The 21,833-nt window shown below is 37.4% G+C and overlaps 1 protein-coding gene and 1 long non-coding RNA gene across 2 annotated transcripts in view; one reads left to right on the top strand and one right to left on the bottom strand.

Annotated features, from left to right (window-relative positions):
* Positions 1–2,988: 2,988 nt before the first annotated feature.
* Positions 2,989–21,833, bottom strand: part of ctdp1 (CTD (carboxy-terminal domain, RNA polymerase II, polypeptide A) phosphatase, subunit 1) — a 139,340-nt gene continuing 120,495 nt past the window's right edge. The window contains 1 exon segment of the mRNA XM_028461289.1: positions 2,989–3,578. Coding sequence (XP_028317090.1) covers positions 3,410–3,578 — 169 coding nt within the window. The 3' untranslated portion in view covers positions 2,989–3,409.
* LOC114472156 (uncharacterized) lies at positions 8,621–17,098 on the top strand. Its single transcript, XR_003675063.1, has 3 exons — positions 8,621–8,768; positions 16,392–16,395; positions 17,083–17,098. It is a non-coding gene; the product is annotated as an uncharacterized LOC114472156 (long non-coding RNA).

The raw sequence follows: 21,833 nt of genomic DNA, 5'->3' as shown, positions 1-21,833 counted from the left end.
CAAAACAATTACAAAAAAGACCCTCAATTACCCCATAAACATCTGTATGACCCTCACAGAGACAATAAGGATTTATTAAGGTGAAAAAGTGACTTAGTTTGTTTTAAATGTTTGTCATTCAGACTAAATTATACTACAGCACGTTTCCTTTGATCTTTATTAAAGTCACTCCTACAGTAACATGTAGCGTTTATACAACCATGTGACCCTGTAGGAAGAAACAATATTTATTACCTTCACAGGACATCGTCTGTCTGCAGTCACTGTAACATATTACTGTAATATATTACTGTAACATATTACTGTAACATATTACTGTAATATATTACTGTAACATATTACTGTAATATATTACTGTAATATATTACTGTAACATATTACTGTAATATATTACTGTAATATATTACTGTAATATATTACTGTAACATATTACTGTAATATATTACTGTAACATATTACTGTAATATATTACTGTAACATATTACTGTAACATATTACTGTAATATATTACTGTAACATATCACTGTAACATATTACTGTAACATATTACTGTAACATATTACTGTAATATATCACTGTAACATATTACTGTAATATATTACTGTAATATATTACTGTAACATATTACTGTAACATATCACTGTAACATATTACTGTAATATATTACTGTAACATATTACTGTAACATATTACTGTAACATATTACTGTAATATATTACTGTAATATATTACTGTAACATATTACTGTAATATATTACTGTAACATATTACTGTAATATATTACTGTAACATATTACTGTAACATATTACTGTAATATATTACTGTAACATATTACTGTAACATATTACTGTAACATATTACTGTAATATATTACTGTAACATATTACTGTAATATATTACTGTAACATATTACTGTAATATATTACTGTAACATATTACTGTAATATATTACAGTAACATATTACTGTAACATATTACTGTAATATATTACTGTAATATATTACTGTAACATATTACTGTAACATATTACTGTAACATATTACTGTAACATATTACTGTAATATATTACTGTAATATATTACTGTAACATATTACTGTAATATGTTACTGTAACATATTACAGTAATATATTACAGTAATATATTACTGTAATATATTACTGTAACATATCACTGTAATATATTACTGTAAATTACTGTAATATATTACTGTAATATATTACTGTAATATATTACTGTAACATATTACTGTAATATATTACTGTAATATATTACTGTAACATATCACTGTAACATATTACTGTAAATTACTGTAAATTACTGTAACATATTACTGTAATATATTACAGTAACATATTACTGTAATATATTACTGTAATATGTTACAGTAATATATTACAGTAATATGTTACTGTAATATATTACTGTAAATTACTGTAACATATTACTGTAATATATTACAGTAACATATTACTGTAATATATTACTGTAATATATTACAGTAACAGGAACATATGGACACATAGATCTGAGGAAAAACAAAACAAACTACATTTTTCCAAACAGAACGTAAATGAGGATTTATGAGATGAATCCCTCGGGGTCAGAATAACAGTTAATATTCAACAACCAAATAATTAGTAACTGTTAAATTAATATTAATACACAGTCATGTGGAGACAGGACCATCTATAAGGGGGAATAAAGGAGAGATTTTTGGGGTCCATCCATAAAGTCAGTAAAATGATGGTCCATTGTTCTATGAATCTGTGATAACCACATTTATTTATTCATCTGAATAATATCCACTGTTATCGTTTATTATTATTATTATAGTCATCTTAAAGATGGAAATCCTGGTTTTAATCACTAATAAAATGGATCAAAGTGACCAGAAAAGGTGGAAAAGGTGGTGAAATGAGATTTTAAAAACTACAGAATTTGGTTAAAAGTTGTAATCTAAAGTGGATAAAAACAGACAGAAAAAGTGGTAAAAATGGTTCAAAGTGTCAATATTGGAACAATTACTTTAAACTGGTAAATAATGGACATGATAAATGGTGAATGTGGTTAAATTGGTAAAAATAATCCTGAAATATGATGAAAAGAGGTTAAAAGTGACAATAATGGATCAACATGTGACATTAGGTGTAAAAGTGATAGAAATGGTTTATAAGTGATGAACATGTCTGGAAAGTGGAAAAAATGTGTAGAAACTCATTAAAATGTGATGTAGAAGTGTCAGAAATGTAGCAAAAATACATTAAAAGGAGAAAAATATGGCAAGAAAAAGTGATGAAAATATGTTAAAATATGGTGAGTTTGGTGTAGATGTAGAAAAATGGTAAAAATAAGCAAAAATGGGCTGAAATTGTTAAAAAATAAAATAGAAATCTTATTTTCTTGAAGGCATCTCCACGTCATATATTTAGACTAAAATGTGAATAATGGGACAAGGATCAATAAACTACATGACTTCATAGTTGATCATACAGTATATGATGTATTTTTCCCTGAGGAGAATAATATATATATATAAATATATAATAATAACGTATAACATATAAATCTATTCTGAGCAGGTTTGACATAAAAACCATTTCACGCTTCATTAATGAACACATTGACACGATAAGAATATGTTTCCTCATTTTCATCCTCGTTTACGTCTTTGTAGCAGAAATAACACGTGATCAAACACTTTGATCATTTCTGGAAACAGTGAATATTACACACACACACACACAGAGAAGGACACGCACGCACGCACGCACGCACGCACGCACGCACGCACGCACACACACACACACTATTATTTTCTGAGACTCAATGAGAGGAAAAGTGTAAAGATAAGGGTTTATTTTTAATTAAACACACTATGCTACAAATGTTAGCATAGCTTGATGAAGTGTTAGCTTCACAGTCAGAAATCAATGAACGTAAACACACAAACATTGAGTTAAGTTTACAAAACAAGTCGACGTCTGAAGCTTCAACACATCTTTAAACACCTGAAAGAAGTGGAAGTTTAAAATATTTAGCTGCTCTTATCAAAACCTCTGCAAAGTCTTTGGCAAAATACAATCAGCATCGTTTCTCTCACGTCTTTATAAAACTTCACATAGAAAAACTCCATTTATCAAATTTATTGTCTTACATGTTTATATTTTACAATAAAATGTCGCCATCAAAGAAATTCTGCCCAAAAATCTAAACATTGATGCTAGAAAACACAGCGTTATTTACAGTGAGGCCGTTTAGTCTGTACACACACACACACACACACACACACACACACACACACACACACACACACACACACACACACACACACACACACACACACACACACACACACACACACACACACACACACGTACCACGTTAAACGGCTCTGAGCTGAACACAGTCACATGAAGTCATTAAGCTCCGCCTCCAAAGCAGCCGCCATCTCGTCGGCCTCTGAGCTGCTTCCTTCTTCATCCTCGTTTGAGTCTTTGGACGATTCCTCGTCTTCCTCACGCTGGTCTTTCTCTTCGTCGTCGTCCTTTACGTTGTCGTGTTTACGTTTGTGTCCCCTGGAAAGACCACAACACAAACACAGCATCGATTAGGAATGTGCAATATTTTATCGTTTGATTTATCGTCAAAATCATTCTCACCGGTAAGAATTTATCATCCCTCGATATAAAGGATAAATTCTCATGTCTGAAATTAGCGAGTGTCATTTGTCCCTTAATTTAGCCGAGAATGCCCCAAAAAAACCTTGTTCCATGGAACAAAACTGTCCCTGTTTATCAACAACTTATTATTTTCTGGAGCAGAACGTTGTTTATGGAAGTTCCCCGCACACACCGCTGTCTGTGTGTGTGAGGTGATCGTCATGGCTACCTGAAGCTACTATGCTACGATACATCATAAACCACTACTGGGTTAAAACCAGATAAACATAAACAAAGTAAACCAATCCTAGTTCCTCCATCAGATCCACCTAAAGTTCTACAAACACAGAGACAGAGATGAACCTGTAGCAACCATTATGAACTGGAAACTCAACTAAAGCTAACTATGCTAAGCTAACACACAGACTGAGCTAATAGCTAATGCTAACCACTCCATATTAGTAATAATAGACCAAATAAAACCACAGAGAACCATAGATTTATTTATGGTCAGATTTAACACTTTTATGGAAGAATAAAAGATAAACATGTCACACATTGTGTGAAATAAATATCAGCATAAATAATGTCACTATTCATTCGTCCCAACTTGTGAAACACAATATTTTTAATGATATTTCACGTGTTCACAGACAAAGCTGGTCCCATTAAGCTAATGTAACTATTGATATTATTACACATAAATATACTGAATGATTACATCATCAGCTTGATCTGGTTTAATTATAGGAAATCATAGTTATTTATTAACATAACTTTATGTAACTCATTATCAGATAAATGAAACAAGATTCATCAACAGTAAAAACATTAATGGAGTTATTTTTGCTTTTCATGTGTTTAAAAAAATAAATGAATTACATACAATAGCACTAATAGAGTGATCCATATGCACTAATATATTCCATAAAATATCAGCTCATGAACTCTATGAGTCAGCAGTTATTGTAGCCTTTTTAAATATATCTAATGTTGATTTATTAACATTTATTTATGTTTGTAAAGAACCTGTTTACACTATGTTGTGAATTTTTAAATTTATTTATAGTTTTTATTTACCATGATTTTTATTGTTATCATGATAAATACTTAAAATTATCGGGATAAATGGTTTCATCCCTAGCATCAATAATAGAAACAGACTTTACTTTGTTTTTACATCAAATAAAAAATAAAAGAATGACGTAATAAACTGTAATTTATTGATGACATTTATAAATTATGAAAGAATCACAAGATTCTGTGACGTCATTGGACCATCATGCATCACTGTTAGCTCCGCCCCCTCCTATAAAGCTATCACCTGTGGACTATACAATCAGTGTGAGTAGAATGGACTGATAGAATAGTGAACAGAGAGCTATAGTTAGTAATGAGTAGCTAGTTAGCATAGCATACATTGTTTTTTGGAGTACAGAATGGGCGTGGCTTAACTAATCAGGAAGCCCCGCCCATAATCAAGGTAATTTCTCATTTCCTCTCTTAGTGGCAGGTCAGACACACCCCCAGGTTGTAATTACACTTTAAAATGTTTTATTTGTCAATCAACAGGATAATCTGAGCTTTAAAGTCATTTCATTAATATTCATATTCATAACTGAATAGATCCACTCAGAGAAACACGTGTTTGTTGAGCTCAGATCAGAGAGAACATGCAACTGTCACATGTTCCACGCTCTGTCAACCACTGATCTGCACTTTAAACGTACCGTATAGTGAGGTGTATGCTAATGCTAACACGTAACGCTTTCATGTGATGTAATAATGAGGTTTAGCAGTTTTGCAAAAACAAGTGTGACGTTCTGTTTGTGAAACAAGCCACGACTTCACTGTGATTTATTAATTACAGACTAACATTAACGAGACGGGAGAATAGTAGCACAGAGCTTTGTAGCCTTAATGCTACACATGTAGCAGCTAGCATGGACAGTTAACACAGACAGTTAGCGCAGAGAGCTAGCATGGATAGCTAGCACGGACACTCGGACAGTGCTAACTCCAACATGCTGCGAACACGCCATGTGTGACAAATAAACAAACTGACTGGATAAATATTATTATTTAAGGAGAGAAAAAAACAACGTGTTCAGTGTTTTTGTTTATAACAGAGCAACGCTGCTGGTGTGACTTCCTGTGAAACTCAGTCTATAATATGTTCAACTTTATGATCTACTCACCTTGTCTCATCTTTTATCACCATGTGTTACAAATACTGCGCTTGTTTCTTTAACCAATACTAGCAACAGTTTGATCATTCACGGCCCTGCCATGACTGTATCCGTCACCAACAAGTCGCTGCTGGACGCGCTACAGGAAGTGAAGACATGCGGTCTCATTTTGACACAAAAATGTATAACATTCAAAGTAGCGTCACTGGGAACTAAAGTAAACCAGCTGGAAGTCAGAGTCACTAACCTGGAGACACACGTGAAGTTACTGAGAAACTAAATCTTTAGTAGAAGTTAGAGGACGCTGAAAACCGCAGCAGGGCCTCGAACCTTCACTTTCTTCAGGTGCCTGAGAACTCCGAGGACCGGGACATGATCGGTTTGGTTGGTCAATTTCTCTCTCAACTATTTATCCAAGACCATTTCACGTCTTTGCTGGTGATTGAACGGATGCACCGTAATCCTGTGGATCCCAGAGCAGAACCAAGACCAATCATGATGAAGTTTTGATTTTATATTTCTCTAAGGTTTAGGGTCACATTTATCCAGACTTCAGTGCTGCAGCTCAGTGAGATGGTTTACACTATGCTTAGCTATATCCTGTGACTCTGTCACTCTGCTGTTCTGGACACCTGATGATGACGAGGTGTTTATTTGTGAACAGAAAATGAAGTCACCATGACGGTAACTCTTCTCTGGTTCAACTCATATCTACATCATCACCAACAATGTGTTTTCTTTAAAGGTACAGTAGCTACTCAGATGTTCAGGGTATAGATAGAGGTGTGCCTCAGGGTTCATCACTTGGTCCTCTTTTGTTCACAATCCTCATCAATGATCTTCCTCTCACCTGCACATATATATAAATATATATATATATATATATATAGAGCTTTATGCAGACGATACAGTAATTTACTGCTCAAAGTCTGACATCAGTGATATTCAGCCATTACTTCAACATGACTTTGATACAATGCAGCTATGGTTTCAAGATCATAAACTACTACTTAATCAAACAAAATCTCACTTAATATTATTACAGTAGAACCATATCTAGGTCTTATGCTTTACTCTCTTTTACCTCATATTTATTCTGTTACAAACAAAATCACACTTTGTTTGAAATGACTTTATCAGTCAATGTATTGCTTTATTTTCCTCGTACAAAAACAGATTATTACTCAATTCCTACTTCCTATTATAGATTACAGTGATATAATTGATGATAATCTGCAGTCACTCAGTGTTGTTTATAAGAGTCTGTTCAGGTTTAGAACCCACCACTGTCTGCTGGATCAACATCTGGCCTGGTTTACTGCTTCATTGGTTACTTTAAATTCATTCATTTTAGTTATCCTGACTATATGAAACAATATTTAATCCATTTTAGATATTCCTATAATCTGAGACACAAATCTCAAACATTCTTTATTGTTCCTAGGACCAAAAAATTAATTAGAAAACTAATTTAATTATAAAACCCTCTCTGATTGGATGATCTTCTACCTCTATCCACTCTATAACATCTATAACCTCTATAACCTCTATAACCTCTATAACCTCTATAACCTCTATACAGTGGTGCAAAAAAGTATTTATTCAGCCACCAATTGTACAAGTTCTCCACTTATAAAGATGAGGTCTGTAATTTACGTCATAGATAAACCTCAACTATGAGAGACAACATGAGAAGAAAAAATCCAGAAAATCACATTGTAGGATTTTTAATGAATTAATTGATAAATCCCACAGTAAAATAAGTAGTTGGTCATCTACAAACAAGCCAGATTTGTCTCTCACATACCTGTAACTTCTCCTTTAAGAGGCTCCTCCTCCACTCGTTACCTGTGTTAATGGAACCTGTTTGAACTGGTTATCAGTATAAAACACACCTGTCCACAACCTCAAACAGTCACACTCCAAACTCCACTATGGCCAAGACCAAAGAGCTGTCAAAGGACACCAGAAACTAAATTGTTGACCTGCACCAGGCTGGGAAGACTGAATCTGCAATAGGTAAACAGCTTGGTGTGAAGAAATCAACTGTGGGAGCAATTATTAGAAAATGGAAGACATACAAGACACTGATAATCTCCCTCCATCTGGGGCTCCAAGATCTCACCCCGTGGGGTCAAAATGATCACAAGAACGGTGAGCAATAATCCCAGAACCACACGGGGGGACCTAGTGAATGACCTGCAGAGAGCTGGGACCAAAGTAACAAAGACCACCATCAGTAACACACTACGCCACCAGGGACTCAAATCCTGCAGTACCAGACGTGTCCTCCTGCTTAAGCCACTACATGTCCAGACCTGTCTGAAGTTTGCTAGAGAACATTTAGATGATCCAGAACAGGATTGGGTGAAGGTCATATGGTCAGATGAAACCAAAATAGAACTTTTTGATAAAAACTCAACTCGTTGTGTTTGGAGGATAAAGAACACCATACCAACTGTAAAGCATGGGGGTGGTAACATCATGCTTTGGGGCTGTTTCTCTGCAAAGGGACCAGGACGACTGATTCGTGTAGAGGAAAGAATGAATGAGACCATGTATCGTGACATTCTGAGTGAAAACCTCCTTCCATCAACAAGGACATTGACCATGAAACGTGGCTGGTCTTTCAGCACCACAATTATCACAAACACATCACCCTGGCAACAAAGGAGTGGCTTTGTAAGAAGCATTTCAAGGTCCTGGAGTGGCCTAGCCAGTCTCCAGATCTCAACCCCATAGAAAATCTTTGGAGGGAGTTGAAAGTCCGTGTTGCCTAGCGACAGCACCAAAACATCACTGCTCTAGAGGAGATCTACATGGAGGAATGGACCAACATACCAGCAACAGTGTGTGAAAAACTTATGAAGACTTACAGGAAACATTTGACCTCTGTCATTGTCAACAAAGAGTACATGTAATGTAATGTGTGTGTGTGTGTGTGTAGTGTGTGTGTACATCTCTTCTTGTTTGAACACTACTGAGGACTTCCTTTAAAACGAGATGTTTCATCTCAATGGTTAATCTTATAAATGAATAAATAAATAAACTTATAGCACTACATAATAAATATAAGAAGTTTTGTTTCATTGGTATTTTCTATTATTTGTCACTTTTCCTGGTGATAAATGAATAAATGTGCAGGTGATTGTGGTTTATGAGTTCAAACAGTGTGTAAGAAAGTTAGAATATATCAGAATAAAGATTTATCTCCTGATAATGATAAATATAATAATATACAGTATGAGTAGAATGACATCTATAACAGATGCTCATTAACACACTGTCAGAGGTGATAAACATGCCACCCACACAGTCACACAGTGTCTCATTAGCATTAGCATTAGCACGCTGCTAACGAGGTGAAACAGGATCAGTACAACCCCCCCCAAGGCTGCACTGGAGAAACCTTTAACTCTGACTGTTAGTACTCTACAACATTAAAGCTGAACAACAAGATCAGATTACATTAGGATCAGATTACATTACTACCAGATTACATTAAAATCAGATTACATTAGGATCAGATTACATTACTATCAGATTACATTAAAATCAGATTACATTAGGATCAGATTACATTAGGATCAGATTACATTACTACCAGATTACATTAGGATCAGATTACATTACTACCAGATTACATTAAAATCAGATTACATTAGGATCAGATTACATTACTACCAGATTACATTAAAATCAGATTACATTAGGATCAGATTACATTAGGATCAGATTACATTACTACCAGATTACATTAGGATCAGATTACATTAGGATCAGATTACATTACTACCAGATTACATTAAAATCAGATTACATTAGGATCAGATTACATTAGGATCAGATTACATTACTATCAGATTACATTAGGATCAGATTACATTAGGATCAGATTACATTACTATCAGATTACATTAGGATCAGATTACATTAGGATCAGATTATATTACTACCAGATTACATTAGGATCAGATTACATTAGGAACAGATTACATTACTACCAGATTACATTAGGATCAGATTACATTGCTATCAGATTACATTAGGATCAGATTACATTACTATCAGATTACATTACTATCAGATTACATTAGGATTAGATTACATTACTATCAGATTACATTAGGATCAGATTACATTACTATCAGATTACATTAGGATTAGATTACATTACTATCAGATTACATTACTATCAGATTACATTAGGATTAAATTACATTACTATCAGATTACATTAGGATCAGATTACATTAGGATCAGATTACATTACTATCAGATTACATTAGGATCAGATTACATTACTATCAGATTACATTAGGATCAGATTACATTAGGATCAGATTACATTAGGATCAGATTACATTACTATCAGATAACAGGAAGTCCCATAGGAATGTTTAATATGATCCATAAACATTATTAATGAGAGAATCACCAACACAGCGTGTGATTGGATGGTTCAGATGTGACGTGTCACCAGATAAACTGATCTCCAGTTCAGCTATTACACCATCAGATAAACCACAAAATCAAAATACAACAAATAATATAAAGTCTTCTTTTTTATAGAATAAATTCAAATAAAGTAATATAGGAGTTTTATTTGTGTAATAATATAAAGTAGTCTGTACTAAATGACAAGCTGTGATAATAAAGCTTTATTAACAGTTTAACATAAACTAAAATAACACTTTAAATGTGTTTCTTTATTTGGATCATTGAACACTATGTGATCCAATCCCTCACTGGAGACAGATTTAACCCCGCCCACAGCGCGAGGCACAGGACGTTATTAAAGACAACAATAAAGGAGACGTGAAGCTCCGCCTCTCATTTAGTTCTAGAGAAAGTTTTAAAAGAGTTCAATCATTTAGCAAAGTTCTAATCAATATCCTGGTCATTCCGTCACAACGCTGTATTATTATTATTACTGTAAACACTCTATCATAGATATATCTATACAGAATTCATGTGAATGACCCTGGGCTGTAAACATGTGATGCTTATTATCATCATTAATCAAGTTGTTAAATATTACTTCAATAGATTTTTCATTTCATTATCAATAAGTGTAAAAAAGTTGTGTTTATTATAAGCTCACACACTGTGTGTGTGTGTGTGTGTGTGTGTGTGTGTTCAGCCAAATCCTTTATGAAAAGAATAAAACACTTCATTCTGTGTCATTTACAACTGAAGATGTATATTTAATATTTTATGTTCTAAAGGAACCTACACACACACACACACACAATCTGAAACACACACACACACACACACACATACACACACACAATCTGAAACACACACACACACACACATACACACACACACACACACTGTACCTGCAGCTGTGTGTCTACACAGAGAGGAGAGGAGGAGGGTGGAGAGGACATATGTTAAATAGACATGATTTATATAGAGCTTTATCACCACGGAAACAGTCTCAAAGCTTTACATATCAGCTCATTCACCAGTGGGACAGGACTGACATGTAAGGCACTAGTCGACCACTGGGAGCAACTTAGGGTTCAGTGTCTTGCCCAAGGACACTTCGACACATAGTCAGGTACTGGGATCGAACCCCCAACCTCTCGATCAGAAGACGACCCTCTACCACCTGAGCCACGGTCGCCCACATGTGGTGGTGACCAACAGGATTCTCACCATGGTTACCATCCACCACCACCATGGGTGGTCCATGAGAGCTGCTACACACACACACACAACACACGCACACGACACACCACACACCACACACCACACACCACACACCACACACCACACACCACACACCACAACACAACACAACACAACACAACACAACACAACACAACACAACACAACACAACACAACACGCACACGCAACACGCAACACGCAACACGCAACACGCAACACGCAACACACACACACACACACACACACACACACACACACACACACACACACACACACACACACACACACACACAACACAACACAACACAACACAACACAACACAACACAACACACACACACACACACACACACACACACACACACACACACACACACACACAATCACTTCCTACATTTTTTTAAATCAAAATGAAGTGTTTTGATAAATACAATATGTCACATTTATAAGACTCAGTGAATCTGTCATATTGTTATATTTTAACTTATTTTGATCTAACTTTATTAACGATGCGTGTCACCAGCGCCGAAGACGCTCGAGACATGCGTCAAGGGGAGGGGCTTCTCTGTTGCCAGTGGTGTTCATACAATAGATGATATTATGATCAGTTATGTTCATAATTCATACAGTGACTGTGGTGGAACATTGTGATGAGAAGGTGTTTCTGGTCATCTGTGATGTCAGAGGGTTATAGAGAAGTGTGGGTGGATCCTTACTGAACACGCCCCCTCTGACCACCGTTCATCAGCTGTACATTATCCAGAGAGTGGTTTGGTTTCTAGATTCACCAGAGCTGTGATTGGACGAGAGTCGCTTTCAGCTCTACTTCTGTCTCCTCCAGGACCACAACTCCAGACGCTCTATGTCTGCAGAAATGTCTGTGTTTTTTTAAATTCTCATTATTCTGAATACGTCACGGCTGGGGAACGCTCCTGATTGGTCGACGTGTCACGATATGACCCAAAAGTCATCTGCGTTGGAGGCGCCGGACGTTCGCCATGCAGAAAGCTTCAAAACACGGCGCACAGGAAGCGCGGGACACGCAGCGGCACACGTAGCGGCACACGTAGCGGCACACGTAGCGGCACACGTAGCGGCACACATAGCGGCACACGTAGCGGCACACGTAGCGGCACACGTAGCGGCACACATAGCGGCACACGTAGCGGCACACGTAGCGGCACACGTAGCGGCACACGTAGCGGCACACGTAGCGGCACACGTAGCGGCACACGTAGCGGCACACGTAGCGGCACACGTAGCGGCACACGTAGCGGCACACATAGCGGCACACGTAGCGGCACACGTAGCGGCACACGTAGCGGCACACGTAGCGGCACACGTAGCGGCACACGTAGCGGCACACGTAGCGGCACACGTAGCGGCACACGTAGCGGCACACGTAGCGGCACACGTAGCGGCACACGTAGCGGCACACGTAGCGGCACACGTAGCGGCACACGTAGCGGCACACGTAGCGGCACACGTAGCGGCACACGCGGCGGGACATGTGCGTTCCCCCATATTTTGTGAATGTACACCTGCCGCTTTTCGACGCGTTTGGTGTAAACACACCATAAGTGACGTAGTTCAAACAAAAGAAGGATAAATAGCACCATCTGCTGTTTAAAAAAAGTATGAATATGAATCGTGATATCTATCAATCCATCGTTAACTGCCGTACGATTCATCTGTACATCCCTAGAAACAGACATTTTAAAGGTGTAAATCAGAGTCTGGTGGTAATAACAGTAGAATATAGAACAGTTAGTGTTTATATCACAGCTTTAAACTACACTTCTATTAGTCATATGTTGTCTATTTATTTTACATGATTTATTTATTAACCAGCCACAATAATGTGCGTTAGAGTAATTGTTCTTTTTCATCTTTAAACAATGAGTGTGTGAGTGGAATACAATAGATATGTAAATCATCTGGATAATCTGAATCTATCAAAGCTGACATTTAACAAGTGACTAAATCATCCACGTGTTCTACACACTGATTGGTTAATAATTAGTCCCAGCGGGCTAGGCTAACAGCTAGCTAATGATGATCTGTTGTCAATCCTATAAGATAAGGATGTAGAGCCTCCTGTTGGCCATGAGTGCAGAAAGTGAGATTCACATTCTGAAATAGAAAAATGGAGGAAAAGGAGGTGAAATGTGATTTAAAAACCACAGAATGTGGTTAAAAGTTGTAAATTAAAGTGGATAAAAATAGACAGAAAAAGTGGTAAAAATGGTTTAAAGTGTTAATATTAGAACAATTTGTTTAAACTGTAAATAATGGACATTACAAATGGTGAATGTGGTGAAGTTGGAAAAAATAATCATGAAATCTGGTGAAAAGAGGTTAAAAGTAGGGCTGGGCGATATGGCCTTTTATAAATACCGCGATATTTTTAGGCCATGTCACGATACACGATATATATCTCGATATTTTGCATTACCCTTGAATTAACACTTTGATGCACAAAATCACACCAGTATGATGATTCTATATGTCTACATTAAAACATTCTTGATCATACTGCATTAATATATGCCAATTTTAAACTTTCATGCAAAAAAGGGGATATCACAACTAAGTCAAAGTTGACATAACTGTATTTATTAAACAGTGAGTGGCTCAAACATAAAATTGTCAACAGAAAGTGCACGTTCTGTGCAAAATTGTCACAGAGACATTTCAAAACAAGACATTAGTGCAGGATGCAACTCACATGGCATTTCAAAACACAAAATTAAAGTGCACTTTTTGTACATAATGCCACTACAATATTTTAAAACAAATAGTGCCCTTTTGTGCATGTTGTCATTAAGATGATGTAGCCTATTGTACATTTACTGTTGGTTAATAAATTTTTTCTCTGAGATTAGTTTCTAGGTTCAAGTGTGAGTTGGGAATGATTACTAAGATGTGCAGAGAATAGACAGACAATTTGTTGTTTATAGAAAATAAGTACCATGGATTTATTATATTACAGAAAATAATAATAAACAAAAGTGGTCTCAAAACAGACTCCAGTTCACCCGCTGGGATTTAGCTCAGTTCATAAGGCGTCACAGCCTGGGGAAAAAAAATAGTTCCACTCAAACGAAAAATGAAGTCAGTCCTACCACCCTGGTAGGACTGAAGTTCGTTGGGTTGGTCCACTGGAAGAGAACCTAATTAAATAAAGTTGATCCTACCACCCTGGTAGGATTGAAGTTCATGCGTTCCTGGTAAGAGGATCGGTGCGGCGGTCCTACCGCTCTGGTAGACCTGCAGTTCACCGTCCACTACGTCATCTCCGTGGGTAGTTCACCATCTTTAGATCCATGGGGGGTTTAAAAAACCTGGCCGATGCAATCTGAGTCGCCTATACAAAGTCCTCTGTTCTGCTGCCGATCGCTCCTTTTGTCAGGTGCAAGGCACAACCGCTGGTCTGCACAGTTAGTAAAGTGCTGTCTGCTGAGCACCGGGTGTGCGTGCTACCGTTCATATGCTGCGTTTTCAGCTGCTGCTTGATCGTTTCGCGTATTCAAGCCTTCTCCTCCCGTATCTCATGCTTCCTGTTTATACTAGGATACTGGTCTGTGATTGGCTGGCGTGTGTGCGTGTGGATGAGTGACGTCAGTGCAGTCTATTAGTGCGGTGAAATAATATTGTATATAAATAACTGAAGAGTAGATGTTATAATAAATTTACTTCTGCTAAATATAATATAATTAAATAATATAAATATAATACATTTCTTTATGACGTGGGTTACAATGACATTTCAAAAAAAAAAAAAAAAAAAAAAATCAAAAAAAAAAAAAAAAAGTCCGCGAGTTTAACGGTATGGTCATTTTCAACACCGCACAGACTACAAGCTGCGATATATCGAGTATATTCGATATATCGCCCAGGCCTAGTTAAAAGTGACAATAATGTGACATTAGGTGTAAAAGTGTTTATAAATGATGAAAAAATGTGTAGAAAAGTTATTAAAATGTGATGTAGAAGTGTCAGAAATGTAGCAAAATATATTAAAAGGAGCAAAAATATGGCAATAAAAAGTGAATAAAATAGGTTAAAATATGGTGAGTTTGGTGAAGTTACAGAAAAAGGATAAAAATAAGCAAAAATGGGCTGAAATTATTTAAAAAATATTCTTAAGTTTCTTGAAGGCATCTGGTGACCCCTCCCAGTGTTTCATGACCCCAAGGTTGAGAACCACTGGACTAGACAATACAAGAAAAATAATGATAGAGCATCTGTAGAGGGAAGTGTGTGTGTGTGTGTGCATGTGTCTGTGTGTGTGTGTGTGTGTGTGTGTGTGTGTGTGTGTGTGTGTGTGTGTGTGTGTGTGTGTGTGTGTGTGTGTGTGTGTGTGTGTGTGTGTGTGTGTGTGTGTGTGTGTGTATGTGTGTGTGCATGTTCCTTTGAATATTAAAGCTACCTGATGGATCTATTATATTAATATGATAAACAGACACTGTTTCTTAATCATATTAATATGTTTAGGAATAAATAAATATGTGTATTTACATGTTTGTAAAGCTGTAAACAACAAACCTGAATAAAATCAACAATAAATCTTGAGCTGCAGCGAAGAAAAAAAACCTAATTTAATTTGAACTTTATGAAGCGCAACACGTTGAGCCTGAGAAAACTGGTTGGTTTGATGAGCTAATGAATAATAAGTGATGTAGTGTTGACACACACACACACACACACACACACACACACACACACACACACACACACACACACACACACACACACACACACACACACACACACACACACTTTATAATGTCAGAGTCACAACATCTGTTATTAACAGAAACACTATTACAGATACATGCCTTTCACGTCACTTTACAGTACAGTGTGTGTGTGTGTGGGGGGGGGGGGGGTCAGTGTGGTGCATGGTCTTAAACGTTAGAAGGACCTTAAAGTGGATGAAGAAGTGAATGTGGAACCAGTGGAGAACAGGAGTGATGTGGGAGGGGTTTGAGTTCTGGACTAACTAGAGTTTATGGAGACCAAAGAGAAGGAATGAGTCATTCAAACAGGAAGTGATGAAACTGTGGACGAGGATCTCAGCAGTGTGGGGGGGGGGGGGGTGATATTATTGTAGGATAACCTGTGGGGAGGAGGAGAGTTTTAGGAGATTATGATTTAACTTCTGTGATACAGTCAGTAAGGGAAGGATATTGCCTAGGGGGAGGAGCTAAATGAAGGACTGAGCACACCTGTAGTGATGGGGGAGGGGTTTGAGCTGGATGAACTGAGTGTGGCCACAGAGATTTAAAGCAGTTAAGGGGGTGTGGCTAATGCTGATGGAAGCTAATCTGTTGAGAAGGTTTGGTGTGAGAGATGGTGTTAAATAACACATGGTGAGGAGTCCACAATCATCTGCCACGAGGAGGTCGTTGGTTATTTTTATGAGTGCTGTTACAGTGGAGGGGGCGGGGACTGTTCATAGAGGTTATTATGGGATAGGTGAGAGTAAAGTTGGCTGGAGACTGTTTTTTCAAGAGTTTTACTGATGGAGAGATTTGAGATGGAACAGAAGTTATTGAGATCAGAAGGTTCAGCACCAAACGACTTATTGGTTTTGAAGGAACAGTTCTAGTGATGATGATGATGGAGATATGATGGACTACTATAAGGACCAATAATTTCAGCGTCTGCTCTGCTGGAAATATTAAAAAAAACAGTGTGAGCATCATTGTAGTGCATGTACTCTAGGGCTGGGCAATTTAGCCTAAAAACTCAGATTTCGATTCTTGATTTTTTTAATGCACTTAAAAATGAGTGCAGACATTAGATACAGTATACTATTCAGTCAATATGTCACACATGGCCTGCTTAAGTGTTTGGGTCCCTGGTGCAATGCCACACTTCACATTGCTGTTGCACAGGGTTCTTTCAGCATCATTGTTGCCACTAATCTACCACAGCTGAGTAGGCGGGGCTAACAGGTGTGCCCGCCTACACACAGCGACTGATGCAGGGCTCAGTGAAGGTGTGATAGGAAGACATCTTCAGACATGGTGTCTCCTTTGATGCTCACACTAAAGTCATACAGTGACACCATGAATCACTGCTGGTAGAAGCTCTTCCTGAACATCTAGGCTTTCCTCAGGGTCACCATACAGGTGTTTAGCCCCGCCTTCTTCCTCTTCTCTACAGATAGCTCACTGTGTCACACCTGCTCAGTATGTACAGTAGGTGCTGAGGAAAAGAGATGTAAGATCTGAAGCAGCAACTTCATCCTTCTCTGCCAGAGCTTCTGTGATAGCATGAACAGGTAGGAAGACATCCATCATCTTCACCCACAGCTCCTGTAGCCCATCCATCCATGTGTGTGATGTAGTACATGCACATCACAGCCACTACAGCCCTTTGTGGTGCAGAATCTGCTGAGTATGCAGTAAGCTAACATCCTGGTATCTGCCTCCTCATGTTTCTCTCAACAAAGTTCTGGAAGCTCAACCTGACCATCTGCTGACAAGAGGACAATGTGACCAGGATCACAGAAGATTCCACCAAGAATGATTTGATGAGTTTCTTCAGTGAATCTTTCCATCAGGTAAAGGTAGATGTTCTCCATCATATCCAGTCACTCTTCTCTGGGAGGATTCCCAGGAGCTGCCTCAGGTACTGTCCTTGTAGGTCATAGAAGGTTCTGAATGAACGCCATAACATCTACTACCATTCCAACAGGCTGGTCAGATGGTGGTAGTTTGTCTTGTTTCCTTCACACATTGTGGAACTAGAGACAGATCTGGTTCAAACAGGGGGCGGGGCTACAGGTTGTGCACAACTACAGACCTGTTTGTCTTTGAATGAATGACATTTTCTCACCGTCTGTTGTTTTTACTGCAGTCAGTCCTTTATCACAGCACAGACCAGTCAGTAGACGTGTCTGTTGGTCTGTTGATCACCAATTCATAATTAAATCATCACAGATCCAATGATTTTGGTGGATTTTTATCATTTTTTCTGTAGAATGAATATAGAGTTTGGTGAAAAGAATGACATATTGACTGATGCCATAACTTGTTGGAATAGTTTATTGTCAATGAAGTAAAAAAAATATTGGAAAGAAGTAAGAAAACGCCTAATTTTTTTTCATTTAATTGATATAAAATCATGTAGAAATGAGTTATTTTTCATGTGTCAGCACATGTTCTGTTTATCTGGAATATGTCTATTGAAGGTCTACTCAACCCACTGAGGAGTCGTTGTCCATCAGAGCAGAACCTTCACTTATTGATCTTTATGGTGAAAGTGAAGAGAAAAAACAATCAAAAGTATATGAGACCATGTCAGATCATTTACTGTAAACTAGAAGGAATCTACAAACAGCTCTACACTGAGGTCAGCACAGATGGTCAACTACAGGGGGCGGGGCCACAAACATGTGGCTGTATCTGATCTGAGGGTCACATGACCAACATTCATGTTAGCATTAGAATAATGACCAATCAGAGCATGAACACATTGTTTTTAGTGTATTTTGTGTGTTTGTGTAATTGTTGTGTGTTTGTAGAGTCATTATGTGTGTTTACTACTCACACCTAGACGTATAATTTAATGTTTAATAGACTCATCTTCATCCAAACTCTCCATGGTGACAGGAAGTCTAATGAGAACAGAACCCGTGAGCCAATCAGAGCGGCTCTGGAAGGGGGGGGGGGGGGGGGGGGGGGGACATCTGGGATGTGCTGCTAAACTTTCTGTGATAATTCTGGTGCTGCATAGATTTGATCATTTCTGACTGAAAATTGTCTCAAAAGTAGATTGTATGAAATAAAACGAGTTCATAGACATCATCAGCTCTGGTTTATAGATATAGATATAGATATATAGATAGGGAGGGAAACACTGTGTTTGGGTTTATAGAGTCATTTAGTAGATTTTTGTTGTCATTGTGTTTCTGATATTTTGTGTGTTCTCTTGTTGTTTCACGTGTTTGGATTCATTTGGTGAATTTTATCCAAGTATGATTTCATTTGTAATACATTACATTTGTTTTATAAAAGTATATGATTTATAAGTTTTATTCTTGCTTTGTTTTTTACCTTGTCATTTTGTGTATTTGTGTGTTTCTTTAGAGTAGATGAATGTGTTTTTGTTGTTCTTTGTGCACTTTGTCATTTTGTGTATTTTTGTTCTCATAATTTATGTTTTTTGAGGTAATTTTGAGGTTTTTGGTGCATTTACTTGGGGGCGGGGCTACCAGTTGTAGATACTGTAGAAACACAATGCTAACCATTTAACAACTAGTGTTCTACATCATTTCTTTGAGGTTAAACAAGTGTATTTGACTTAATATTACGTGGTTACATTACTAAAAATTCCTCTTCAGAATAAAAAGGTATTTGAGTCGATGTGGAAACACAGCCTTCATTCATCATGAACTGCTAGTTTGATCCTGTAATAGATTCATTTCATCCTGAGTTATTCTCACTCATTTAGTCCAAAAACATCCTAAATCTGTGACTAACATATTTTCAATATATATTAGGGATGCACCACAATCACAATTCATGGCCGAAACCTAAGGAAATGATTATGCTAATTATTGTTATAATTAAATGTATGGCTATATATAACAATTACTAACATCAACTTCTAACGTGTTTGTTGAGGCAGGTCCAAAGAAAATGATCTGCTGTTAGCGTGTGTTAGCGTGTGTTAGTGTGTGATAGCATGTGCTAGCGTGTGTTAGCGTGTGTTAGCGTGTGTTAGAGTGTGCTAGCGTGTGCCAGCGTGTGTTAGCGTGTGTTAGCGTGTGCAAGCGTGTGTTAGTGTGTGTTAGCGTGTGCTAGCGTGTGTTAGTGTGTGATAGCATGTGCTAGCGTGTGTTAGCGTGTGTTAGCGTGTGTTAGCGTGTGTTAGTGTGTGATAGCATGTGCTAGTGTGTGCTAGCATGTGCTAGCTAACAATTGAAATATAAACCAACAAACGTGATTCATTCTTGACTTATATTTCAGTGTTTGCATTAGGTTTTAAAGTGAATAAATACTTATAAATGCACAGAACAAAACTATAGGTTAATTACATAACCTCAGTTCTCTGAGTAATATGAGTGAGATGTCTCACTATGGGATATGCGTCATATCCAGATGTCCTTTCTCATTCTTCTAATCTGATTGGCTGATGAAAGATGTATTCATCCACCGTTGCTAGTCCCACCTACTATAAGTAAGGTGGGCGGAGAATACATCGGCATTCTGTAAACATCATGGAAGTACGTCACGAAGGATGACGGGCTTGGGGCGTGTGTCAGGACACAAGCCAACGTGTCATTTGCAGTGTTGTCATAGAAATGGGCGTGGCCCAGCTCAGCTGATTCAGCACTATTCAGAGAATCTGTGGATATGAAGTTTTTAAATATGCGACATATGGTGTGGGAGTTATAGGCCAAAACGTGTTGACCAGGGTTATAGCGCCACCTGATGGCGGATATATATGAGTTTTTGTGTCCAAGGTAAGCTGAGGGGTCTGGCCCCGCCCTCCCTTGTACGGTTTAGCGTGCAGCACCACTTTTACAGAGAAAAATAAAGGGAACATAAACAATAGGACGTTCCCAGGAATAATAACAATAAGTCTGTGCACGTGGTGGGAGTGAGGTGGTCCATGGTTATGACATAATTATAATAATTATCACTCACTAATTAACAACTGGTGATTTAGCCTCAGTTTAACCACATTTATATTTTATTTTCCTTACTTTGATGACATCACTGGTTATTAACACTAGAAGTCCCACAGAGGTGTTAAATGAACGTTTTACCTATAAAACCCAGAGAGGGGTCATGTGACCCACAGGATCTGAGCTAACGTCTGTCCTCAGCCTGTTTTGTTATGTCAATGAGGCAGTAAGTGTCACCACAGGAGGGGCCCTGCATCCTGGGTTCAGGAAGAATTTCAGTTAATATATAGTTATATACAGTTGCATTGATATTTTAACTCTTTTTGTTTTTTTTTACATGTGTTAATGGATGATGTAAAAAATATATATTTAAAATTCTCATAAGGTGGAGGCTTTAACCCTCTATGACACAGCAACCTTTTTTCCTGATTTTGTCATTTTTTGGAAAACATCTACAATTTTTCTGGTTACTTTTTTTTCTTCAGTGGTAAATCTTCTCTGCATTTTGAGTAGAATAAGTGTGGAGTGTCGACGGTGGAAGCAGCTATTTATTCCCCACAGCACAAAAGGCTGCATGAAAATAGGCTGTTCATATAGGTATGGATATATATATATATGATCCCAGCTCCTCCCTACCCCACCCCAACCTGTGAACA

The sequence above is a fragment of the Gouania willdenowi genome, chromosome 11, assembly GCF_900634775.1.
Source record: "Gouania willdenowi chromosome 11, fGouWil2.1, whole genome shotgun sequence".
NCBI classification, from domain to species: domain Eukaryota; kingdom Metazoa; phylum Chordata; class Actinopteri; order Blenniiformes; family Gobiesocidae; genus Gouania; species Gouania willdenowi.
Note: the sequence above shows the minus strand (reverse complement) of the source record. Positions and strands in the feature narration are given on the sequence as shown.